Here is a 27,924-nt window from a genome sequence, read left to right as displayed (position 1 = left end):
CAAAAATAAACTAACAAAATCTAAGATATTGACATGTGCAGACATTTGATCAGCTTGCTACTTGTTACTATATGCTGGTTTTTATTGTTTACAGGCTGTCTCTGATTGATCTAAATCTAATAATACACAACAGACACAGAAAAGCATATTACAAAATCTACCACAATAACAATACTATACAATCACACTACCCATCCCAACTGTGCATGAACATATTTGTATTTTGAAACTGACCTCCCTATGTACCCTCACCTGCTCCTGAAGACTTTGTCTTTCCTTCTTCAGTTCTTCCAACTCTGCCTGCAGCTCCCGAATCTGAGTGATGTCACTGGAAGACTGCAAATACAAACCTACATTAGCGGCTAAGAAAGCTTTCAGATATACCCCCAGGTCAAAAACACACTGTATGAGCACCATGTATTCACCTGAGCAATCAGGGCTTTGTGTTTCTTCATGAGTTCATTGAGGTCCTCCTGGTCTTCCTCCAGCCTTTTCAGCAGATCAGTCTTCTCGTACTGCAGCTGAGACAACTGTTCATCCACCTGAGAGACGAGAGAAGGCTGTAAGTGAAGGACAACGTACTATGCTTTTTGCCTCTGTGCCGTTACAACCCCTGGACATTAGTGGTATGTTGACATCTTCCTACCAGGCTCTTGTGTTTGCAGATGCTCTCCAGCTCCATCTGAGCATTATCCAGCTCCATGGCAAGATTCTTTTGAATACTTTCAGCCTCCAGACGCCGCACCTCACTGTCCTCCAGCTAGTACACACACAGAATCAACAATAGCTCCACAGCAATAATGGTAGCAAAAGCAACAGTGACAACCAGTATTCAGCTAACATGAAAGAGCACGGTTGTAGCCTCTTGTTGTACTTGGCAATAACATACAACAATGGAATTAACATCCAACTGTGAAAATAGATGTTAAACAGTTTTTTTTCCCAGAGGAAAGGTATGTATTTGTACCTTTTCACAGTCTATTGTTTTAAAACAGAAAATAAATGAAAAAAAAAAAAACTTAAGACAGGGTGTATAGAGATAAAGCAACTTAAAAAATCTAATTGCAAAGGAACATGGCAAACTTATGTTCCCTAATCAAAGGTACTAAAAACACACCACCTAAGTGACAGTTTAGTATCATTTTTTCTGAGAGTGTAGGGCTGCACTATATAGACAAAATCTTAGCATTGCGATTATAGAGTGCTACATGCTGCAATTCTGATCTGCCTTGCAGTATATTAAGAACACAAAGGTGACAACAATGTGTGGTTACTCAGTGAGAAGCACCACTTTTTCCGAATGAACCCAGGTAGACCTGTGACTGCAGACAAGCAATGAATTCAGTTTTTCAGGTCTGCATCAACACAGGTCTCCTTAACAGAATGTGTTCATCAAAATAATATGGCACAAATCTAACAGGTACGGCGTTGAATGCTGATGACCACTCGTTGTCTTCTACATGAGCTCTTTTCTCCTCAGTGGATGATGTGTGAGCATGTTAATTTGTCAGAGAAATATATTTTCACTGTTTCTGGACCTAGCTAACATTAGCTACAACAGTTAGCTAGACTAGTAGCAAAAAAGCCACTTCAGAGCTGGCAGCACTAACTCTGCCTTTTCCATCACGTTAACAGCACATCCGTGTGTTTCACAGTAGTAAAGTATAGTATACATTACTCACAACACAGTCACATTTTACAGTCCTGTTAAAGTTGGCATCTCCTTGAAATGGTAGGCTGTATATTTTATCCGTCTTTCCATGGTGAAACAAAATAAATACCCAAATTCTGATTTCAGTATACGAATACTGGCACCTCGAACGGTTAACTGAGTATTTTAGTACGTGTGCACATCCCTATTTAAGCAAATTCACAAGCAAGTACTTTCATAGTTTTACTCAAGTTTAGATAGAATCCCTGTACTTTTACTCAAATAATATTTTACCATATATACAAACACTCATGTATGGAAATGTTGTACTTTAAGGCTTTGTTTATCCTTGTAACAAAAGTAGTGCTGCTCTATGCATTAAGCTGACCAATTTAAGGTGGACAATCAATAAACTACATATTGGCTGACTAGAGAGTTTGGAGCCCTCCTAAAAAGGTAATATAGGGGAGCAGACTATGGACTGTATGCATTGGAATCTCTGACTGGGGTGAACCTCTGAACTCACAGAAGGGAGCTGTACCAGATGACAGTTTTAGTTATAGCTGAGGTAAACTTCTGAACGTATATGGGGAGTTGTGTAAGATGGCCCTATGGAGAGTTGCATAAGAGGGCCCTGTAAGGAGGGAACAGCCTGGTACGGCTTAGACCAGAGTGGGTTTTTTTAAAAAAAAGACATCAAATGCGTTTGGTTTTTAAGGTTACCAAAAAGGTGTAAAGTTTGGAAATGATGGGTACTAAAATAGTATGGAATTGTGTAAAAGGGGTGGGGAGGTTACCTTATCACCCCAGAGTGGAATAAAAAGGGATGTTTTGATACAATATTCGCATTGTGGTTGACCAGGAAACATCTTGCCATTTGATAGTCAATAAGGTGAAGGCCTTTTCCTTCTTTCCACAAGAACTCAGCGGCTGAAGTCTTTTCATTCTTTTTTATCCTTTTTCATTTTCATTGATATCTTTGATTCTTTTAACACTTTTTGAAGACGTTAGCTTACAGATAGCTACAGTATAGACAATATTAGAGATAAATGTCCAGACCCTGAGCAAAAGAGATAGCTCTTGGCTGCAACAATAGTGTAATCAAAAAGCAGAACAAGGTGAAAACTAATAAAATTCAGAGTTTGTCCCACTCTAGCACTAAAGCCCCATCTGACAGAAAAAATATTTGAGGAACTTAAGAAATTCTGTTATATGCTTACAGATATGCCCACTGGACAGTTATCTTCTCAGGCCATGAATGTGAAAAGGCCATGAGTGTGCCAAACTTGCAGAGTCCTTTTTTTGACCAGAGGCTCTACACACAAGCACTGAATAATTGTACTGCAGAGGGCAATTTTAGTTCCATAAATGGTGCAGGTGGTGGTGCGGAGGCTGACTGGAGGCTACCTGGCAGTGCAGTTTCTCCAGCTGCTCTTTGGTGCCCGGGGCCTGGCCCTGCCCAGGCTGCTCCATACAGGACAGTAGCAGCTGCGCGTCACTGAGCAGAGCATGGGTCCGCTTGAGGTCCCGCCGGAGTCGCTTCTCCACGTCAAAGTCTCTGTGGCCCACCTGAGACAGGAGTGACAGAGAGAAAGAGAGGGATAGATAGTACAGACAAATCACTAAAGTCCGAGCTAGGGTAGGGATGATAGGTCTGTTAATTTTTCAGATACTGCTTTATAAATACTCTGGTAGACAACAGAGCCTGACTGATATATCAGTTGGCCAATAATATCAACCAACCCCTGGTTTTATCAGTATCTGAGAAAAACATCACCAATATTGATCAGATAATTTGCGTCTTTTTTTTTTTAATCACGCCGTTGCCGACACTCAAACTCATGATCATGATTATATTGAGACAATGAGACCAGACAGTCATGTTCATAGATGGTGTCCACAGTTCACAGTTGACAATTGACAACTGACAATCATATCAATCTAAATAATCATACCAGTCATAAATAACTAACTTAACTAAAACTAACTAAAATACCGAGGTATAAAATTACAATCTTAAACATAAATTTGAATGTTATTGGCAGATATTATTTTAGTCCTTTAAAAATGGTATTGATCACAAAATTTTAATACTGGTCAGGCCCTAGTAGGTGTTATTATTACTAAAATTAGAAAAAAGATCCACTCATTAAAAGGAAAACTCAGTAGTCTATAGGACTAATTATATCTGCATTTTATAATATGGCCACACAGTGCCAATAAACAGTTTCCTTCCATCTCAAACTCTCAGGTTTGTACTTGGAATTATACAGCTTAAATAATGGTTGCTTATACCCAGTGGTTTGACAATTGGCAGCACAGGTGGGCAGTAGCATTGGGACCTGTAATGACCCCGATAATGTCTTTACTGGACCCTTTATATTACTACTTATTAGGGGTGGGAATCTCTAGGCACCTCACGATACGATTCGATTACGATTCAGAGGGCTGCAATGCGATTATAAAACGATTATCGATGCATCTTTTTTTTCTATATAGCATTTATATTTTCTCACTGTGTGAGCTCAAGTTTCAAGTTCAAGTTTCAAGTTTATTTGTCACTTGAACAACATGTCAGGACATTTATGCATTGAAATGCTTGTGGTGAGGCACAGGTAACCACTCTACAGAAAGTAAATAAGTAAAAATAAAAATACAAGAAAAACCAACTGAAATATATTAAATATACACAAAATATACACAGAATATAGAGACAATATACATTTTAAAGTGACTAAGTAACTCAGTGTTATTGTTATTTAAAGTGACTTGGTACTTTTAAACCAAAGTATTTGTAATGATCCATAATGAATTTACTTCCAATATCTTTTTTAATAAAACAAAAGGCGTTATTCGCATTTATAAGCAGCGCAGTTGGTTTCCTGGTACGTTAAATCTGCAACGAGAGACTGTCACACACTAAAAAGTGGCGAAGCTGAAGTCAGCTTCTCTTTCGAATTCTCCCATCCCACCTTAAATGGTGCCGCATTCACATTCGGCGCCTCAGTTAGAATTTAAGGTGGAACGGGTAAATTTGAACAAGAAGCTGGAGAATAAGAAGCGACTTCAGCCTCGTAAAACAGTCGAATGTTGAGAGACATTTAACTGATCTACTTCTGAGGAGAAAGTTTTCTGGCGGAGATGGTAGGAAAGCGGCTATAGCTGAGCTAAAGCTTAAGGCAGAGCGAAGTAAATCTGCGCTCTCGTTTATATTGTTTAGTCTATACTAGGACATTAGATGCTGTGGCTCCCAAGGTGGTTTGATTTTTGTTGAAAGGACAAAATGGCTCTTGTCATTTGGGTTGTGATTCCTGACCTAACCTGGCTTTAATGCAGAGGGCGCCGGTCGGATTTCTCGCTCATTCAGTTGTGTTTTTGTTATGTGCCGCCACAGACCGTCCGGGCGCTGCACTTCCGCACTTCCAAGTCCTGCCTTTTGCGTTCCGTCAACATTACGTTATAAAATAAATATTTAGAAAATCGATTTTTGACGTTTGTAAATCGATTCAGAATCGTTCACGTCCGCATCGCGACGCATCTAAGAATCGATTTTTTCCCGCACCCCTACTACTTTTGCTGTTTTATACCTATGACTCACGGGTAGTCATGTTAATTTAATATATTTCATGCTTCAGCCAACAATAGAGCACCAACTTTATTGAAACATAGCAAGTAGCAAATTAATTTACAATTTACTCATTCAGTGTAATTTTTGTACTATAGGGACCTATTTTTTATTTATTTGTTTTTGGTATTATGATCAATCCTTTTAATAATGTTTGAAGAAAACTTTTAGTCTCATGTTCAAAGAACGTTTTAAGGATGTTTAGCATTTTAAATAATGTTCTTATAAGGTTACATAGCAGCTAAGACAACATTTTAACTGCAATATTGGGAAGATGTTCTGAGGATGTTGTCAGGGTCACATATTATGTTACATGATGATGCTTTTAGAGAACGTGCCTGGAAGTACAGTCTTGGAACAAAAAAAACTTCCTGCTGAAAACATTAATAGAACATGTGTGTAATATTCTTAGAACGTTTCCAGGGTTGTAACTCCATCCATACCTTATTCCATATGCACTATTCACATTAGATTAGCAGTTAGATTAGTGCTTTAGGGTGTTCCATGTCATATATTTGCATGTGCATGAAGCTTTGATGTAATTCACACATTAATGGGATTGCTGATGTATGACTGTTTCTGACTGAGCTTGTGCTAAACTCAATCGCCATTAACACCAGATGCAGACTGAATAAATTTCCTGCTGCTGCTCCAACAGTTATCTAACCAACACACCCTCTCCTACTTATGAAACAGAAATAAAAGCAACAGACAAAATGTCTGAAATCCTTGTAACCTAGCTACCTAGTATTTTTTATATTTAATTTTAGCATTCCAGAACATATGTGGAAGTAAACTTTCAACATAAAGAAATCTCCTTGGGATTTTGTGCTAATTTCTAAAGACTTAGTCCATACACTTCACATCTTGTATATATTTGTGTAAATAAAAGATTTTCTGACAAATAATTTAACATTAATGTTTAGGAATGTTAGGAATGTTAAGGTTTTTTTTTTTTTAATCTAGATTGTAGACATGTTAATTGTAGTTGATCTGCTACACTCAGACACTCCTTATGGCTGTTATCAACTTCAGAACAACAAACAATGCAGCATCTACATATATGTATCTATGATGTGAACGTAGGGTTAGACAGCTTCTCAGGCGGCAGAAGAGTGGCAATTGCTCTGGTGTTCACATTAGGCTAAGACTAATCCCAAAATACTGGCCATTCTTTTACATCTGCTGCCTCGAAAACAAAGTGGACTACTTCATCCTTCAGATCCACCACACTTGTCAGTGGAAGGTGATCGAGAGTCTGATGTGTTTTCATTTTCTTTTGAAATGTGACTGAAACTTCCCTGAATCAGCCACTCAGCTATATGCTAATGTGAGTATGGTTGTATGCTGCGTTATCTGCATTTATTTAGGGCATGGCAGCTGTTATGACAAAACACACACAAAAAAATTTAACCGGTGTACCAGATGAATCAGTATATCGGCCACCGCTACACTGTGATGATAATATCATCAAATCATCCAAGCCTAGGCTCAGCTTTTATGGTCTACTTATCACTCTGGTATAGTATCAAAGAGTCTTAATGTCGCTTCATTCTATCTTTGAAGCCTCATCTAAGCAGTACAGAAAAATGATCCTCTCTGGGGCCTCTGAAGATGCTGCCTTGGGCAGCAGCTAATAGTAATTGATACAAGGACATGAGGTAACATAAACATCACCCTGTCTGTGCTAAACAGCATGAATCCTCAGTGCGCAGTGAGATGTCACAGCTTCGGGAATGGATTGATATGTGAGGAACTGGTTTTCGGTTCTGGATTGGTTTTGCTTTGTATTACATGCCTCATCGAAAAAACTGTCTGTCCAGTCATCTTGCAGAGAACATTTGCTCCTGAGATACAAATCTATAGCTGTGCCCTCTCTGTCATACAGAGACACTTCACCTTCAACTGGGCTGGCCAAAGGAAGGCCAACGATACACAGCGATGTCACTTTCCATTATCCACAGCCTTTGAAAACACATGAAGGTCACTGAATCCTGTTGTGCATGGTTGGGCGCTGCTCCTATTATAAGCTAGTATGATTCAGAGTGCCAGTGCAGGAATAAATGTACCATTTTTTTACTTTTTATTGAGCAAAAAGAGAGGAAACTTTAAATATGTAGTGACAACCAGTATGAATTTGTAGTTAAATATTTTAAGCCTTACGGGCATTCTTCCACTGTGCCAACTTTCATTATTCTGCTCACTGGGGCCAGTACACTTTATTTCAATCATAGACGAGAGAGAGCAAGTCCCTAGATAATGTTTCCAGAATACGCTGGACTGGCTGGTAATGATAAAATGCAGGCCAATAAAATGGCAGGGGAGTAATGGACTGTTGGATGCTGGAGGAAAATAACAAAGTAATAAAGAATAGGGAGGACATTGCATTGTGAGTGGTGCAGAATCAAGCCAGAGGAAAGAGTCTGGTCAGCTGCAATCTATACAGCTCTGTTATGGGAACGGGCAGAGCAATGACAGGTTAACACACAGTGAAAAGCACCACAGTGGCCATAACTCTGTGTTCGATTACACATTGGTTGAACATAAATGACCTCTGCTTCGTTCTTAATAACTATGGCTCACACAACCTGTGTATGTGTGTGTACCATGTAGGAGAAGAGGGAATGGTTGAACTGACTATCCAGGGACTCTAGGTGGCAGGGAATGGGGAGCCCTTTAAGGGTCCTGGACTAAAAAGGTTGCTTTGGTGTACAGTTTTACATTTCTAAGTAATTAGTTTCATAACTAAATTGAACACTTGCAAAATAAATAGGCTGAGACTGAATTTTCACATATAGCTGACATAATTAATTCATTTTAAAGAGGTGGGAAGGCGGCCCAGAGACTTTTGCACATTTGCACAGTGCACATAAATTTGTTCGGTGTGTATCTTGCATTACCTGTTCACACAGTGTGGCGATCAGTCCTTCCAAGTCATGCTTCTCATGCACCACCATCTGCTTTTCCTCATACTCTTGTTCCAGCTGCATTTCCAACTGTCTGAGCTGAACAAAAACATGAACTTATTTTAATACCTTGTCAGGACACAGAGTCATATCACCCAATATATTGTGACAATATTAATATTCTTAGATACATATATTACATACGGGCAGCTGAAATATGAGCATTTATGTTTTATTTTGTTCCCCAGTATGTTTAATTCAGCAAATAAGTAAGTGTAAGTTTGCACTGAATGTGCAGATGTGTGTTCTTTGTAGACAATGTGTACATATTTTCACTTAGAAAATCAACAAAACATTTAATTTAATTAAAGGGGGCCTAAACTTTCACATATGACTGTATAGCTATACATATGTAGTATAAATATTCTAAGCCTAGCACTAACTTTGACCTGTAACTTCAGTAACCAAAAGGATGTGGTATTGTCCTCTAAGCAATGAAACATGGAGTATGGCAGCATATTCTGGACTTTTTCAAATTCAAATGTAAATTCAAAAATGGTAATTCAATTGTGTATTTAAAATGGCACTTAAGTGTGCATTATTGAAAAGTTCATTAAAATTCAAAATGTGTATTTGCATTTGTGTGTATAATGGCTGGAAAAAGTTATTATGGAATTGTTTTTGACATTTCATTTGTCTTAATTGATGTCAAGCTTGTAAAAATAGAAGAACCCTTTTTGGTGCTATATACAAACTTTAAAAAAAAAAAAGGTTCTATATAGAACTATTAACAACACAATTTCCATCCATCTGAAGAACTATTTCATGGTGCAAAGAACCCTTTAAGCATGCAAATGGTTCTGTGAGTGATCATAATTCTGTATAGAAGCATTGCCATTACTAAAGAACCCTTTTTAAGAGTGTAGAACAGCAAAACTGGACAGCTGAGATGTGGAGTAAGATTTTATGGACTAAATGAGTCTAAATTTGTAATTGGAAATCCTTGGATCGTGAGAAGAGGAAACTGCAACCAAGACTGAACTCTGGAAGTGTTTGCAGGAAGCATGGAAAAAATTCCCTGCAGAGTTCTTTGAAAACAATATAAAAAAATAAACAGTTTGTAAATTTTGACTGGAAATTAAATGCATAAAAAGGGGTATCACTTTTGCACAACACTGTACACAGTCAGGGCATTTTTGTCCTAAAAAAATGTACACACTGATACACAAATTTCTTCCCCTGCACTTTATCCCTCTCATCCCCTGATCTCCCTCCTTGCTGCTCACTCGTCTCTGTGAAGACTTCTGCACATCCTCCAGCTCCTCGTCCTTGTCCTCCAGCTCCTTCTGATGGATCTGCTTCATTCTCTCCATCTCCATCTCAAAGCGCAGATGCATCTTGGGAGGAAAAGAGAGAGAGGGGGGCACTGAGTCATCCTGTTCGAGTCTGCCACAGAGAACAACCTCATAAACCCCAGCAGGCAGCTCATCTTGGCTGCCGGCTTACACCCATCTCCAAAGCCTTTTAGCTTAGTAACTCAATTAAGTGTCAAGGCGCAGCATAAAGCTCTACTTATTGTTGCTGTTTTTAGATTTGTTATCAGACTCACACTGCAGGACGCTATAGAGCTTGCCTGCAATTCAGCAGAATGGCTTATTAATGTAAGCAGCCGTTTTTGTCATTTATCCACGAAAGAGAAAGAGGTGGAAAAATTCTCTACCTCTCTTTAAAGTTGAGGTTAACATTTAGAAATCTAGAGTTATTTATGTCATGTTGTTACAGTATGTAAATGTATGGAAGTAATTTTGTGCTAAAAGTTTTAAATAAAATGACATTCAAATTTTCACTCATTTTGATGTTTTGGCATATTTTTTACAGGGGGCAGGGCTTAAAAAGGGCATTCACCTGCACTCTCTATTGGTCAACTGATTTGGAATAACAAGGCTTCTAACACAAAGCCACTTCGCGTGAACTGCCTCAACATGACATTGTACTGTTGAGTGCTGATAATGGAACTAAACTGATTAGATGTCTAATTTACTGTATTATTGTGAAGACAGTGATTTGGAACAGTGGCATTCTGTAAACTGGTGTTCTGAAATAAAGAGTCTATTTCAATGACTGACACAGAGGGATTCTGTAAGTAGAAACAAGAAAAGTCTTTTCCACTCGTACGTTATGCCAAAGCTACATAATATTCCTCGACCCACAACACTGCAAATTCAACAATTTCTTGCTCCAACACACATGTTCCAGCTTTTTTTTTTTTGTTTAAATGATGATGAGTTTTATGCTACATTTACTTAACATCTTATTGTGTGAGCTTCTTGGCAGGGTGCAAAGCAGAAATCCGAATGCTGCCTTACTCAGTTAGACCCGAAGTTTTCCCATTATCAAACTACTGACAAAATTATATTTTCTGTATTATCAGATTATTAAGTGTATGCAAAAGCACTCACTGACAAACAGCTGTAATGCTCGCCTACTTAGTCCTTTACCAGACCCTGGTAGGCTAGGCGGTGCTATCAACTACAACCCTGAAAGATTCATTCAACAGCTACGCTTACCCAGTATACTTCCATTTCCAAGATATGCATTTTGTAAAGGGTGACACAGGACCCTAAGCATATGTTACATTAATAAACATGACAAACATTGCTCATAATGTGCTCATGACCAATAGAGTGTCAGGTGAATGCCCTCTTCTAAGACTTTATGATGTACGCTAAATGCATTCTTAATAAGTGACTTTTTATGTATTTTGATGGAATACATAACAGGACTTTGTATTCGGTATTCAGCTATTAATACTTTTATAGCTGGGGTTCAGCAGCTCTACCTGTTCCTGCTGCTGGATTTTGGCTGTCATTTTAGCAATCTCCTGGGTCCGTTCCCTCTCCCTGCTTTCAAGCTCACGCAGCTGCTTCTTCAGCTCAGGAACTGAGTCAGAGCTGAGGTTCAGAGGCACACTCAGATCGCGAATCTGTGCACACAGCTCCTCCTTCTGCTGCTGCAGGTGGGCCACCTCCTCCTGACTCTCCTGTACATACACACATTTAGTCCATGCTTCACACAATGCTAAAATGCTAATTTCATAAGATACTGTGTGTGCATGCTTATCTTTATTCTTGATGTGCAGTTATTCTCTCTTTAAAAGGGCAATTTTTGTGTGACATACTACAATAGCCTCTATACTATAACCTGTAGACTCACCTTAACATGAGCAAGAAAGAAGAAAAAATCATGATAATCAAGGGGCCACTGCCAGGCAAAATTAACACACTGCTTTAAAACAAGCGTCAGGCATCAGGTTTAGTCAACGTGGCTAACATAACATTGCCTGATTATACAGTTGAGGTGCTAACTTTAAATCTATTTGTGAGAACTCATGTTGAAAGATTACATGTTAAGCAGACACAGTTTAAGTTGAAGTAGGATAAAGATCAGTTTTGGTGAGTATGCCCAAAAGGCTTGTATTATTGTATGCTATACATTACAGGATTATTATTGCTGTATGTATTTTGAATATTCTTGTTGTTATGATCTTTCAACTCTGTGGCTAATTGTCTGTATATATATTGACATGTCATTTTTCTAGACTTCCATTATCTTTTTTTTGGGAAATTTCATATATTTAGTGTTCACTTCTTGAATGCTTCACTGATCAAACAGGCCTGTTGGAAAAGAGTTCAGTTCATTTTGTACTTATCTCTAGATTGATATACTTGATGCCGATATTGGCGCTAAAGTAGCTTTGTGTGCATCATTTGAACGAAAGAACTTGCATGGAAAACAATTATGGAAACCACTATAATAGGAGATTCATTCAGGAGATTAATCAGCTAGATTGCGGATGATTAGAGGCAAAAAAAAAGCAGCAGAAGTGCTGCAGAAGAGCTACACAGCACCACTGATTTAGAGTATGCTTTGTTTCAATAAATGTATTTATTTGAGATGAATAATATTATTAAATTGCTTGTTACCACATGTAGTTGTTTTTTAGGTTGAACTGACTGAACATTTATTACAGTGTGAGTTATAAGCCATGTCTCATATGTCTCAGCTGTTATGTTACTGAGGGCTTTTTTTATTTTGTAGGATCTTTCGAATGCAGTCAAGGAATGCATTCCAACCAATGGGGCTGTGAGTGTGTATGTGTGTGTGTGTGTGTGTGTGTGTGTGTGTGACAGAGAGAGAGAGAGGGGGAGATCCTTACACAATCCTTACACAGTCTTTTCAGTGAATTTGACTAAGTTTAACAGGTCTGTTTAAATGATTATTTTTGGTTATTGGACTATTTATAATTCATTAAATACACAAAATGACCTTTTTTCAGCATGTACTTTAGCCATCATTTTACAATTTAATTAGGGATGTCTTTTTTCTGTAATGAAAAAATGTAAACAGTTTACATTTTTGTAATCACATTACAGTTACTGACTTCATGAGAATTTTTTTACTTGCATTACACATGTTTTCAAATGAACAATATTAATTACTTAAAATTTTCTATAGATAAATCAGATTATTCGTGCCTATCCTATAAAATTGCCATGTGCTACCTGTGACAGCTGACTATGTTTTGATTGTGAATATGACCGTTGCAGTAAACTTGGCACACAATCTGTTGAAGCATCCAAACATGCTCATATGAAACTGATGGATAAAAATCTCCATGCTCCTGAGTCACCGAAACAGGCCAGCTTTGATTGTGAGCTTTCCAGTTAATTTATTAAGGTTTATTTCAAGGCAGCTGATTATGGACCATTTCTAGAGGCTAGTTTCATAATTCAGAATTGACTGAACTTTTACTACTTTTACTTTTACTTGAACTATGTTTAAGTGACTGGTTGTTTTTTCTAAATAAAGTACTGAAAGGACTACTAGGTTTTCCTTTATACTTTCCAGTTTGTACAGATTTGTGTGGGTTTTACAAAGTAATGCAGAACTCAAGTAATGAGAAGTGTGACTGCTCTTTCTGGAAAGTATTAAGTAACACCATTGCAGTTTGACAGAAGTAATTAGTAATTTGTAATGGACTTCTACTCCAACATTGTCCTTCCTATGAAACATAATTATGTTTGTGGATAAGTGCATTCCATAAAATTTCAGCGTGCCCTTTTTTCCCTTGTCTCCCAAAATATCTGTACATGGGCCTGTTCTGGAGGTTATGTGTTATAACGACTTGTGTCAGCCACCAAGCCGTGATGTTACTGGTGATAACAAATTCCATCTCATGTTCTACTGTTTAAATCTTTAATGGTGAATCAAATATTTCTCTTCTGGCCACATTTTGCAAACAAAGGACACAGCAAGTACATGGGTGTTATCACATATGGCTGAGTCGTGACCCTGAGCCATTACCTTCAGCATGCGGCGCAGAGAGAAAATCTCGCCCCCCAGAGCCGTGCACTCCTGAACGGCCTTTTCCTTCTGCTCTCTCTCGCTTTCTGCCTCCTCTAGAGCATGGGTCAGCTCGCTGTCAAATCTGTATACACACACAAACGCGCATGCATGCATGCATAAACACATGCACCCGTGCAGATGTACAGATCCACATACACACACACACACACACACACACACACACACACACACACACACAGCCATCCACACACAGGAGAAGGAGAAAGGGGCAAATGTATATTAGAGGAGTGCCATAATGAATGGTAATCACTTCTATGCTAATGTGACATTTCGGTTAAGGTGAAGCAACAGACCTCCTCTGCTTCCTGTCCAGCTCGTGGGCGCGAGCCTGCAGGCTGTCGGTCAGCACGCGGGCATCTTGCAGGTCAGAGGTCACATGTCTGCAGTGGCGCTTCAACTCGGTCACAGAGCGCTTGGACTGGTCCAGCTGGGCCTGCAGCTCCAGGACCTGCAGCAAGGGAGCGAGAGAGAGACTCTCAAAAAGACAGTACAGTGTTAAGGCGCCACCCACAGGTAGCACTAGATAAGGAATCAGAATTTTTTTCTCCATAAAATGTTCATTTTTCCTGGTATAAGTGTGAAATCAACAAGAAAAAAGAACAGAGAACATGCAGAACATGTAACAATCGATGCACAATGTATAGCAAAGATTCTTGAGGTAGTATGCTTAGTGAAGTGAGGTGATAGTCAGGCTTAACTGAGTTTACTGGAAAGGTTAATACCACATGGAAAAAAGATATCATGGACAAGAGGAGTGAGACATCAAGCACAACTATAATGGCTATTTAATCATAATTAAATAGGCTTAACATACACACAACAGAACAGTTAGGGTTAGGGTTAGAGTAAGTGTTATGGTTAAGAAAAAACTAAAGGGAATTTAACAGATATGAAGTATTGTTTGTTTAAAAAAAAATAAAAAAAATATATATTGATAGATGGCATGTGCTGTTGTGAGTTGTCATGACAGATTTAGTCCAGTAATACAACCCCATTTCCAAAAAAGTTGGGACGCTGTGCAGAATGTAAATAAAAATAGAATGCAATGATATGCAAATCATGTAAACCATATTTTAAAGGAAAACAACATATCAAACATTGATATTTGAAAAACATTGAGAAATCTTTATTGTTTTTTGAAAAATATATGCCCATTTTGAATTTGATACCAAAAACACGTTCCAAAAAAGTTGGGACTGGGGCATGTTTACCACTGTATTTCATCACCTCTTCTTTTAACAACACTCTGTAAGCATTTGGGAATTGAGAAGACCAATTGCTGTAGTTTTGAAAGTTAAATGTTTTCCCATTCTTGTTTGATATAGGATTTCAGCTGCTCAACAGTTCTGTGTCTCCTTTGTCATATTTTTCATTTCACAATGCAACAAATGTTTTCAGTGGGTGACAGGTCTGGACTACAGGCAGGCCAGTTTAGCGCCCGGACTCTCTATTGCTTTAAATTGGAGCAATGCTGCTGTAATACATGCAGAAAGTGGTTTGGCATTGTCTTGCTGAAATAAGCAAGGCCTTCCCTGAAAAAGACATCATCTAGATGGCAGCATATGTTGCCAAAACCTGTATATATCGCTCAGCATTTATGGTGCCTTCACAGATGTGCCAGTCACCCCTGCCATGTGCATTAATGCACACCTATGCCATCATGAATACTGGCTTTTGAACTCTGCACTGATAATAAGCTGAGTGGTCTTTAGCCCAGAGGACAGAGTGTCCATGATTTCCAAAAAGAATTTCAAATATCGATTTTTGTCGGACCACAGGACACTTTTCCACTTCACCTCAGTCCATCTTAGATGAGCTCAGGCCCAGAGAAGGTGGCGGCATTCCTGGATCCTGTTTATGCATGGTTTCTTCTTTGTGTTTTAGAGTTTTAACTTGCATTTGTGGATGCAGTGACAAACTGTTTTCATAGACAGTGGTTTAGAGAAATGTTTCTGAGCCCATGCAGTGATTTCCACTACAGAATCATGTCTGTTTTTAAAGTAGTGCCGTCTGAGGGCCCAAAGATCATGGCCAGCAAATACAGTTTTTTTGCCTTGTCCAGATTCTCTGAATCTTTTAATGGTATTATGTACCATAGATGATGAAAAGTTCTTTGCTGTTTTATGCTGAGAAATGTTATTCTTGAATTGTTGCACTATTTGATTGTGCAGTCTTTCACAGAGTGGTGACCCTCTCCCCACTTTTTTGGAAGGTGTTGTTGGCGTCAAATTCAAAATGGGTATATATTTTTCAAAAAACAAAAAACAGTATTTTCAATTAAATATAAGGGTTAAATTATTTGGACATCACTGCATTTTGTTTTTATTTACATTTGCACAGCATCCCAACTTTTTTCAAAATGGGGTTGAATAACACTGTCATGTTACCATTACTGTTAATTACAATAAAAGGCATCATTCATGACAGCAAAGATTAGGACATCTTTCATAACAATTATCAGCAATTGTAATATGACACAGTTATATTACTAAACAAAATCTATCATTACAACTCAAGACATTTTAATGTCATGGTTTTATCGATGTTATGTAGCAGGTGTTACTGAAATATCAGTGCTACATTATGATTAATACCACATTTATTAGACAAATAGGAACATGTTTTCCCTTATAATGGCAGCTATTATTCCTTTCACCATTTTACCAGTAATACTTACAAATGGATATACAGCATTTTGGATAAAAAATCTGGCATAAAGTATGCATGAGGAACAGCAATGTAGCTGTGTGTAGAGAGTGAATGGTTCAGTTTATTTTTTTTAATATATATATATATATATATATATATATATATATATTTGGATTTTAACCCAACTATTTCCCCAATTTAGTGGTCGCCAAATCCACCCGCTAGTTAGGACTCCCCCCAGTCACACAATAGTATCAACGCTAGGAGGGCGATGGCTAGCACAGGCTTCCTCCGAGACCTGTGAAACCAGCCACCACTTCTTTTCGAACCGCCGCTCACGCAACGTCACTGGACAGCTGAACGCGCTCGGAGGAGAGCGCCAACCGCCAGATCTGTTACGTCAACTAACAGACGCCTGCGCTGACTAGTGATGGGGGGAGAAGGAGGGGCCATCGTACCCACCCAGAGAGAGCGAGGCCAATTGTGCTCTCTTGGACTCCCAAGTGTGTGCTTTTAAATACCTTGTTGTCTAAAAGTTCTCGTGCCCCTTTCTCGGTCACCAGCCTCTCCTCGGTTTGACGCAGACGTCTGCGCAGAAACTCCACCTCCGTCTGCGCACACTCCAATTGCAGGTGCATCTCGCTCTCTGAACACACACATAAACACATATACACCTATATTAAACACATTATTTGGGTTCACACACAAATATGAGACAAATAATCCCAAAACAGTTTAGCCTTTGTATTACAATACCTGTAATCCTCAGTATACAAATTCCAAATCTATGAACAGGTCTAAGAGGCAAGGACCATTATTTGGCTTTTATACTTTTTCCAGTTCACCTATGTATCATGGATTCCCTCCAATTCTGATACAAAACATTATGTCCAATGTCTAAAGTTTATGAATTTGTTCTTTCACTGAATGAACAAGACTAAACAATATTTTGTGTTAAGCAGCATGAAGCCCATCAAAAGAATGAGATCCATTTAGAGTATGCTTCAGAATGTATTTTAAAATGTTTATTCAATATTTTGTGTTTTTTTGGGAACATTAAGAAATTGCTAAATAATAAATAACATTTAATTTATCTACAGTAATTTCTTTTCTGCCTCACAATTCAATCACGATCGCTCTTCAAAAATGAGGTGTTCTGGACATTATTTTTTCAGAAATTAATTCTCAATGTTCTACAGGTTTCTCACTCATTATGAAATGATCTCCAGCTTTGTTCATCATTCTGAACACATCCAGAATTTCTTTAGCCAACAGTGAAACTGAGTAAACCAGTTTCAAAGGTCTCTTGCTATCTAGCCAAATGTTCCTGCAGTTTAAACTGTTTTCTTTAAAATGGAGCAGTTCAATGATAAAAAAAAAATCTAAAGTAAATTCTTACTGACCAAGACAGTCATTACATTTCTTTGAATGGCAGCATTCTAAGGCAGTATTACCTGTGGCCACTCCAGTCAAAGCCTCTTTGCTCTTTGTCCTCTGCTTTTCCTCTTCTAACTGCTTCTCTAGAGCTTCCAGAGAGACCTTACTCTGATCCAAACGTGCCTGTATCACACACCACAAATTAAAATAATACTAATACTACTACTACTACTATTACTACTACTACTAATAATAATAATAATAATCTTGATCTATATAGCACCTTTCATACACTGAAAATGCAGCTCAAAGTGCTTTACAAAGTTCCTGTATCACACACCACAAATAATAGTAATAATAATAATAAAAACAATAATAATAATAATGCCCAAAGTGCTTTCCAGTACGTAAAAACAATAGAGGACGAACAGAAAAATATAATAAAAAAACAAATAATAATAAAAATGCAACAAATAAAAGCAACAGCAGAAAATGGGATATATTAATAATAATTAAAACTAAACTTAAAATACACAAGATAAAAGTATAAATAAAAATACAACTAACAAGAAAGTTAAAGTAATATTCCAGTAAAAACAAGAGAAACATTTTAAAAAACTAGTTAAACACAAAAGTAAAGACATATGTTTTGACAGTTTTTTAAAAAACATCGATAGAAGGGCCTGACAATTGTTTATTGGTAATGTGTTCCAGATCTTTGGTGCATAAAAACAAAACCCTGCCTCTCCACTCTTTTTAAGTTTCATACATGGAATATGGAGATGGCTTGCACTGAATGACCTTAAAACACAATTAATTAAAATAATCTATAAAAGCACTGAAAAATGTATGAAGGTGCTAAACCACTAAGAAATTTAAAAAGTAGTAAATTTTTAAAGTTGATTCTGCAGGAAACAGGCAGGCAGTTAAGTATGCTAAAACTGGTATAATATGGTGTTGTTTTCTAGTCTGTGTTAGTATTCTTGCTGCTGCATTTTGCACAAGTTGTGGTTTGTTTGTTGTACTTGTAGAAAGTCCTATGAACAAAGCTTTACAGCAGTCATTACCTGTTTTTGAAGTCTCGAGTTATACACACATGAATAATCTTACATAGTGCTGCTTTAATTATTGCTTACAACACCTGTAGCTAACTGAAACAAGCAGAGATATTCTGTCAGGAAATACAGGTTTGAAAGTTTTGATTTATACCACATAATAGTAACAGTAGTGTTTTGTTATAATTTGAATTTGATAAAAATTTATGGTTGTGTTAGGTGGAAAATGAAACACTTGGTTTTGTCATTTGTTAACATGTACTTCTTCTAAAGCTCATGCAAATGCAATTTGTTGCAAAACTAACTATGCAATTGGATATGTAATTACAACTATGCAATTGGATTATGTAATTTTATTTGAATAAAGCAGCATAACGAAAGTAATAACTCAAGACTTCAAGCATATCTTTTCACAACTTTCCCTTTAGAGGAATATGCCAACATTGGTAATACTGAAGTACAGCCAGAAGGTACAGGCTTCATTATGCAAATGGGATATATGCTAAATGGTCCTGGCTAACTTTCGTTCTTTGACAGCCATGTTAGCATTCTTGGCTGTTAATTTTAAAGAGCCTGAAGTTGTTGATAAAAGAGAGAGGGTAGAGAGGGTATGTTAATAGAAGATGTTTTCAGATGCGGTACCTGTAACTCCTTGTTTTCCTTGGTGAGCCGAAGTCTCTCTGTTCTCTCGGTGTCTAAAGCCTGGCTCATGGCCTCTCCACGAAATCTCTCATCACTCAGCTCAGACACCACAGCCGTTACCTACACACACACACACACACACACACACACACACACACACACACACAGCACATTAGCATTTTCCATTACTGCAATTCATCACTGTCACAAGTTGAGGACCGTCCATTCATCAGCAGTGCTGATATAAGCAGGATTACAGCTTTATGAGTTTATCTGAGCTTATGTTAATGCGGCTTTTTTTGATGAGATTCATTTAAAAGGATTTCATCAGTCATGTAAAAGACAGAGTCCAACACAGATATCTAATGGAGATTTCTGCCATTTAAAAGCCAGAAAGGTTGGGTTACAATGATACTGCCACCACACACAAACATACACACACACCCAAACGAACCTTGGTCTCCAGGTTGTCCACAGTCTGTCTCAATTCATTCCGCTCTTTCTCAGACTTCTCCAGACGTCTCCTGAGGGCAGTGATCTCATCCTGCAAACACATTACACTCAACTTGAACAATTTTACCCTTTTTAAGGCTTATCAATTCTAATGAGCAGCTTAGGATGGCAAAATAAAAAATGGATCATTTCAGTTCTAAAATATGATTGGCTGAGACATGTTAAAAACATTGCAAAATACCCAATATATATTACTGTGCAAAAGTCAGAGAGCACCCTTCATATATAGTCATGTAGGTAAGTACACCCCATGAAATGTTTCTCTTTTATTGACATATATGAACATATCAGTATTTGATCTTCAGTTAACGGTATGTATAGATAAATGTTATGTAATAGACCAAAAAACAATAGAAATTTCACTTTGCAATAATTGATTAACCGAGATGTCATTTTTATCTGTTGAAAAAGTAAGTACATCCCTGGCTTTAGTAACTGGTATTGCTCCCTTTGGCAGGAAAAACTTTATGTAGGCATTTCCTATAACTGTCTACCAGTTTCTGACATCTACTTGGAGAAATTTTTACCCATTTCTTTATGCAGAATTCCTTCAACTGTGCAATGTTTGAGGGGTTTCTTGCATGTACATCCCATTTCAAATACCACCACAGAATTTCAATGGAATTCAGATCTGGGCTTTGACTAGACCCTCCCTTTCTTCCTTTTGAGCCAGTCCTTGATGGATTTACTTGTATGTTTGGGATCATTATCCTGTTGGAAGTTCCACTTTTTTAGCTTCAACTTTTTTTTTCCTCAAGTACTTACTAGTATTAAAGAGAATTTTGTAACATAACTAACCAACAAACCATAACAAATCCACCTCCATGCTTTAAATTTGGTATGTGGTTCTTCTGATCGAATGCTGTTTTTACTAAACATGCTTCTGGTCCTCTGGTCAAACAACGCTACCTTTGATTCATTTGTCCACAGCACATTGTTATAGAAGCCCTAGTCCTTGCCTAGATATTCACTAGCAAACTTTAAACTTGCCCCAATGTTTTTTAGACAGCAAAGGCTTCCTCTTGGTGCACTTCCCATGTAGGTCAAATTTTTGCAGTCTTTTTATAATGGTAGATGCATGCACTTTTACATCAACAGTAGCAAGAGCTACCTGCAGATCCTGTGATTAAATTTTGTGGCTCCTAGAGACTTCTTTTAGCCTCTTACAGTTTCTTTTTGGGTAAAATTTCCTGGGGCGGGAGAAGATCTTCCAGACAGTGGAATAATTGATTTCCAATATTTTGGATATCTTCGTAAACCAGAACTCATAGGCATCCACAGCTTTCTTTCTGAAGGCTTCAGAGAGCTCTCTTGATTTAGGCATAATGATACCACACAAACCAATAACAAAGAGCAATCCAGACCAGATATCTGGGATTTAAATAAGACAAATTCCTCCAAGATATTCTCTGTCAGTGTTCTAATCATTAGCAACTGATTTCAATTTGACACTTCTGAAGTAGTGATATACGGGGTGTGCTTACTTTTTCCACGTAAGAAAACTGCATTATTGTTCGTTTCGATTATATAAAAGGTGACAAAATGTTAATTCTAAGTGTGATTTATTTAATTTTATCACTTTTCTTGATCAACACTGTTCAAATGAAGACTTGATGTCTGTATCTCCAAATATGTCAAAAAAGTCTGAACTATTCATGGGGTATACTTACTTCCTCACATGACTATATTCATTCATTTTCAGCCAAAATGCCCATTAAATACAAGTTCTTCATTTTTCAGGTGATATTTCTGTGGATGTTAGATGTAAAATAAACCACTTGCATAAGGAAGGACACAGTCAAAGGAAAATAAGGGAAAAGTTTCCAAAACTGGAGTTTACTACATTTTTAAAAGATATAGAGAAAATTAGACTCCTAACAACTTGAAACATCAGGTTATTCTGTCCATGTTTCCAGTGTGAGAAGACAACTCAACACTACTACACTATCTGAATAGCTGTGTGGCCGTCAAGTAGCTGTTACTGAGAAAAGGAAAGAGAAAAAAAGAAGAAGAACAATGGACCAGACCTCAACACCATTGAATGTGTTTAGATTACTTGGAGTGTGAGAAATACAAAATGCAACCAACTTTTAAGACTGAACTTTGGAAGTGTGAAAAGAAATTCGTACCGATATCTTTGAAAAACTAAAGGCAAAGGAGGGACACACTAAATACTTACAAATATATAGTTGTTACGACTTCTGTGTAATACACTGTTGAATATTAAATATTTATTTAAATAAATAAATAAATAAAAAATATTTCATAGTACTGCATTTTGTCAATATGAGGGGGTTTTATTTTGCTTCTAACAATGTCTCTAACCTGTGGTAACATGCAAAACCTCTTGTGGCTTATTGCTTTAATAGATTAGATAAATAAATAAATAAATAAATTACATGGAAATGGTTGAGTACCTCTTTGGCCCGGAGCCTGTGGTCATCCCTGTTGATGTCCAGTAGAGGACGCACTTTGCACAGTAGTTTCCACCAGCTCCAGCTGGCCACTGTGGTCAGAGCACGCAGGTTTCTCTGGATACAGCTCACCGCCATCTGCTGTACCTGATCTCAGAACAGCCAAACACAGCTATTTAGGCTGATTACGGCAAACACAGGGAACACGCAGATCTATCTTAAATCAACATTCCTAACTGTGCCTCTCATCTTATCATGAAAGATATACGTAACAAAAGAGATTTACATTTTGACAACCTAGAGCATTGGCATAGTGGCCTAAGAGAGCTGGCATAAAGCAGCTTAATCACGAGCACAGCTCCATTCAGGAAACGGTGGATACCTGTCAGTAGCATTCTTAAAATTCATGTTGTGCAAAAGGACTAAAATGGTTTTCAAGTATCATGAACAAAGCTAGGCTTTGCTATGTACTGCAATTGTGATATGCCTTGCAGTAGATCAAAACACACTGGTGAGACTTTCACATCTTTAAAGACTGCATTATTTTGACCAAAATTACGTTTGTTGGATCATGCGAATGCCTTGATTCAGCAAAACACACAAAGTTGTTTGGAACATCTGAGATGGGTCAGAATGTTCATAACACGCAATAAAAATAATAAGTAAATTGCTTGAGGGTTTATTTGCATATTACAGTTTCCTGCCTCAGTGTCAGTTTTGCAAAGGCCAATATGACGATAATAATTCACAACCTATATGGCCCATTCTACCATTTCAAACTGCGGTCCTACAGTAGTATTCAGACCTTATATATTTACAATGATTATGTTATGATCTATTTAAACCTAAAGGATTAAGAGAGATAGCAATAAGCCTAATATATACAAAAATGATCATTTCTGGGTACTTTCTCTTGGGAGGTGGCCGTCCCAAATGCTAATTTTATATGTATTTTTTTGTATTTTTTATTTTTTTTTCTTTTAAAGTGAAGTTGAAAGATTTAGAATTATCATTAGTTAAAAAAATGTTGCTCCTTATTTTCATGTCACTACCAAAACAAAATGTTTTAGTCCCTAGACAGAACTTTATTTTATCCAGTGACATGAAAACACCTCCTGCATTTTGGAGCAGGAAGTCAGACTGCATGCTTGTCCCTCATGGCCACATGGTTAGCAGTTAGATAGTCTGAAATATAGGCTGAAAATAGCTAAAATGGTCACTACTGAAACAATCACTACCAAAACAGTCACTACCAACGGAAATGTGTTTTGGACTTTAAACCAATTTGGTAAAATGATCCATAGTAACAGTTACTGCTTAAAGGAAAGTTGAGTCTGTACACACAATAGAAAACAATACATATTATTGTTTGTATTATAAGTATTATAAATTATAAATTATAAGTATTATAATTTGGAAATATTATTGCAGAGACGGAGGTTAGGTTCAAAAACATTGGAGTCCTCTCACCTTCATGCGGCGATACCTCTGACGGCCCAGGTGCCCCAAACACGCAGACTGCATCTGCACCAGCCAACTACTGACCAAACTATCTCTCTGCATGTCCAGAGACCTTAACACACCACGTTTCATAAATACCTAACACACAAACACACAACCATGATCACACACATCAAGGAATGACCGCCACACACCCTGACAAGGCCTTTTGTGTTAATGTAGACTCTCACCCTGCTTGCACCCAAAACAATGCTCTTCTTGTCCAGATCCAGTTCAATCAATAATTCCTCCACTGCCTGAAAGCAAGAGATAATTGAATTGAGTTCTCTTTTGTGCCGGTAACTTTCACATCAATGAAGGGCAAATCAATAACCTGTTTCTGAACACAGGTTGACAAAAAAGCAACTTAAGTAACATCTCTTTTCGACATGTCATTAAATGGCACTGATGGAAAGAAAGTTGGTGCGTGAACCTTTCTCTCATCTGGCGTGATGAAAACAGAGCCGTAGCGCTTCATCACAGGAGGAGACAGGGCCTGGTAGCGGCAGCGGAAATCACTCAGAGTCATATGCTCCGGGTAGCCTAAGAAAGGGTTGAGTGCAGAACAAAGCACAGCAGCCACTAATAAACATCAGTGCTAAGGATTATGGATATTGTAGCTTGACTGTCCAGTTCATCATAATAGATGGTGCTGTAGCCATCTCTTTCTTTTTGGTTCCTGATGTTAAGGTTAGGGTTAAGCTTATATAAGATATATATTATAATACATTTTGTACATATTTATGACCCCGTGCCCTGACAAATGCGTGCAAGCGTGCAAATGAGTGCAAGACCTGTGCGGTACAGCTGCAGAGCGGGCAGCAGGTGGGTAGAGTGCAGCTGGACGCGCAGCGCGGGAACATCAAAGCTACTGCCATCTGCTTTAGCACTGAGACACTGCAGAAAAACGGGCTGGGCTCGGCGAATCAGATTCACCAGAGCATCCTGTAAAGAGAGAGAGAAAGTAGAGAGATAGAGAGTGGAAATGAGCGTCAGGGACAGAGACAGAGAGAGAGATACAGAGAGAGGGAGAGAGAGTGGGGAAAAAGAATGAGGACGAGAAAGAGAAAATGAGAGAGATATGAAAAGAGAGAGAGAGGAAGACAGCAAAAAAGGCAAGGAAACAGAACAGGAGAGACAGAGGTTAGAGAATAGGAGAAAGAGAGAATGAGGACAGTGAGAGAGCAAGAATGAGATGAAGGGTTAGAGTGTGGAAGAAAAGGAGAGAGTGAGAGGGAGAGAGAGAAAATAAGGGTATAAGTGAGAGAGAGAGACAGAGTGAGGAATAGAATAATGTAGCTCATAAAACTGATACAACACAGATGGCCATTTTCACTGCTGCTTTAGCAATGGCTAAACAGAGATGTCATATGCATCCAGCAGAACTACATGGTAGATGGTTTGTCTGGGGGTGGTTTAGTGCGGTCCTCACCGCCTGCAGTTTAACGGCAATGCAGTGCGAGTGTCTCCTGAGAGCAGCCATGCCCCCACTGAGCGTCTTCCGCACTGTCCCACTCCGCTCCAGAGAACGCTGAGAGCCCCCCTCAACACCCCCTAGACCACGACAAAGAGGGGGAACTGAGGCCCGTGGAGCAAACAAAGCCTTCACCACACCACTGAATGTGAGAGAGAGAGAGAAAGAGAAAGAGAGAGAGAGAGAGAGAGAGAGAGAGAATATAAAGCATATTTGTTGCAGATACCTGTATAAATTACTCTAATATGAAGTAAAGTGCAACTTCTGAGATACTAGATATATCCAGAATGATGAACAAATCTGTAGATCTGTAGTTCTAACATTACTGAGAATGCCCTAAAGCATTCGTATTACAAAAATGATCCAATCTGTAGGCAGATAATTTAACAAAAATGTATGTGATGTTAGATAATTAGTTCTGGATCACTAATGCCACTCCAACTCATCCCTAAGACTTTCAATGGTGCTAAACATTGAACAGCCCTATAGCATTTGATAAATAGCAATCTTTTCCTTCAGAGATTATACAAGCAATTGAACTAGAAGGTTTATCTGCGGAACTGTGGACATAAGTCATATCATTTAATAACTTAAATCATAACCTGAATTATTTAAAATACTCAATAATCTGAAGATACTTTTTGATGTCTACTTGTTATAATTTTATTATGCCTTGTCTTGGAGAAAGCTGCAGTGGCACTGATGAATCACCACTGGAAATCCTTTTTTTTCTAGGCTTAGGAATAATCTGGGTCTAAAAAATTGCCCCCAAAACATTTTTTAATCTATACTGCACATCGTGTATATAAAATAACAAAAATGATTGATCTGACAAGTGGTTCTAAACTTTTGAATGTTATTATGTATGTAATCTATTTATATTGCTGCATAATCTTTTTTATAATATGTGAAATCTTTAAAACAAACAAAATACAGATGGCAAAGAGCGAGAATAAGAGACAACTATCCAACAAGCAGCTTTGCGATAGGACAGTGTTATGTAAGTGCTCATACAGAGAAGAGTTCTGCAGTATGGAGATGGCATTCAGGGCAGAAGGGTTGTTTTGGACCAGACCAAACCAGCCAGACAGGTCATAGCGGACTGGGTCAGAGCCCATTAGATGAGCGATCTCGCACTGTAGAGGCTGTTCACACTGACGCACTAGGTAGAAACAGAGAAAATATTGAAATGACTGTATACAGACTGATTTCTTTAGTATATGGGATGTATGCTAAAAAAAACACCTTGTTTTTAATCTTGTGAAGTTCATCATTGTGCCAGTCACTTTTGTATACCTCCTATTTTCCATTTTTTTGTAAACGTATGCTTGAATTTCCCCATTATATGTTCCTGTCTTAAGTTTATAGGAGAAGAAAAAAATGCTTTTAATTCTTTTAAGTTTAATGGATGTTAATGTAATGATTTTATTCCTAATAATTTAGACCATTTCTAATTGTGCATTCATCATGAAATAAATAAATAAATAAATAAATGAATGAATGAATGAATGAATGAATGAATGAACACCAGAGGTATTACAGTAAATGTGAGATTTTTCATTGCTCCAGAGTGATGTTGGACTCTTTGTAATTCCTTGTATTGTGTGGTAAAGTTAAGTAGCCTCCACTGCTATTTTGATCTGAGTACCTGTATCCCTGAAATACTGACATATCCTCTCAAGAACAGTGTTCTCAGTAGAGCCGGGGGTAGCCATCTCTTCATCCAAAACCCACAGCAGCCCACGAGAGTCACCTTCTGGCCCTCGCACCTGAACACACGGAGACACACACAGATATTATACTGGCTCTTTTCTTTAAAATCAACCTTAAAGTAGGCTCAAGGACCGAAAGGAGAGAATTATAGGGTTACCTGAAGTCCAGGTTGGTCTATAGTTTCCACCACTTCTCTAGGGCTACTCTCAGGAATCTCGAAATCTACAGACATCTGCTCCTACAGACAGAGAGCAGAAGCACTAACAATCAGCCTTCACCGTGTTCCAGTATGTAGAAAAAAACAACAAGGGACCCCAGAGGGCCTTTTTTGTACCTGTGTATATCTGTTGAGGGAATTGGTGAAAGTGTGAGTGAAGCAGTGGTCCAGCAGCCTCTCCTGCAGATAGTTGTGGCAGAGTTCAGAGAAGCCGGCTGCTCTGTCCTCTCCACTGTATCTGGGGTTATGCAGACCTGGAGTGTCCACCACTATCACTGAGCCAAGTGTTAACTGCTGAGAGCGCAGAGCTCTATGGAGAAAAATCAAGCAAAAGCCAAAAGTTTCAAATGCCAACAGGCCTAACCATAGAAAAGTCAAGACACTTTAGTTGTGCGGGAGCTATGAGGTTAATGTAGCTGACAAGTCTTGAAAGCTTATACCCAACACTTAACATTGTGCACAATGCATGCTGCAGACTAAATTCAGGCTTCAAGATGGCTGTTACTACTGTTTTAGCTACATGACATACACTGTATGGACAAAAGTATGAGGACACCTTCTTAATTATTGAGTTTAAGTGTTTCAGACACACCTATTACTAATAGCTGTATAAATTAAGCACCTAGTCATGTAATTTCCATAGATAAACAATGGCAGTAGAATGGGTTGTACCGAAGAGTCCAGTGACCCTAAATATGGCACTGTCATAGCATGCCACCTTTACCAAGTTAGTTTGTGAAATTTCTGCTCTGCTAGATCTG

At 38.1% G+C, this 27,924-nt stretch overlaps 1 protein-coding gene across 2 annotated transcripts in view; it reads right to left on the bottom strand.

The window, feature by feature from the left end:
• LOC118824322 (unconventional myosin-XVIIIb-like) overlaps positions 1-27,924 on the bottom strand; it is a 66,750-nt gene that overhangs the window by 14,570 nt on the left and 24,256 nt on the right. For both annotated transcript variants that reach the window (XM_036594383.1, XM_036594382.1), the window contains exons 15-37: positions 27,281-27,473; positions 27,104-27,184; positions 26,882-27,002; positions 26,248-26,395; positions 25,192-25,375; positions 24,554-24,704; positions 24,193-24,302; positions 23,951-24,016; positions 23,730-23,858; positions 22,263-22,406; positions 19,787-19,876; positions 19,333-19,452; positions 17,713-17,818; positions 16,780-16,904; positions 13,903-14,057; positions 13,547-13,670; positions 11,022-11,222; positions 9,469-9,579; positions 8,177-8,281; positions 3,059-3,220; positions 647-760; positions 426-542; positions 253-336 (exon numbers count right to left, since the gene is read on the bottom strand). In XM_036594383.1, the coding sequence (XP_036450276.1) occupies positions 253-336; positions 426-542; positions 647-760; positions 3,059-3,220; positions 8,177-8,281; positions 9,469-9,579; positions 11,022-11,222; positions 13,547-13,670; positions 13,903-14,057; positions 16,780-16,904; positions 17,713-17,818; positions 19,333-19,452; positions 19,787-19,876; positions 22,263-22,406; positions 23,730-23,858; positions 23,951-24,016; positions 24,193-24,302; positions 24,554-24,704; positions 25,192-25,375; positions 26,248-26,395; positions 26,882-27,002; positions 27,104-27,184; positions 27,281-27,473 (2,941 nt within the window). The remainder of the gene's footprint in view (positions 1-252; positions 337-425; positions 543-646; positions 761-3,058; positions 3,221-8,176; positions 8,282-9,468; positions 9,580-11,021; positions 11,223-13,546; positions 13,671-13,902; positions 14,058-16,779; positions 16,905-17,712; positions 17,819-19,332; positions 19,453-19,786; positions 19,877-22,262; positions 22,407-23,729; positions 23,859-23,950; positions 24,017-24,192; positions 24,303-24,553; positions 24,705-25,191; positions 25,376-26,247; positions 26,396-26,881; positions 27,003-27,103; positions 27,185-27,280; positions 27,474-27,924) is intronic.

This window comes from Colossoma macropomum, unplaced genomic scaffold (genome assembly GCF_904425465.1).
Source record: "Colossoma macropomum unplaced genomic scaffold, Colossoma_macropomum, whole genome shotgun sequence".
Lineage (NCBI taxonomy): Eukaryota > Metazoa > Chordata > Actinopteri > Characiformes > Serrasalmidae > Colossoma > Colossoma macropomum.
This window is presented reverse-complemented; position numbering and strand designations above follow the sequence as displayed.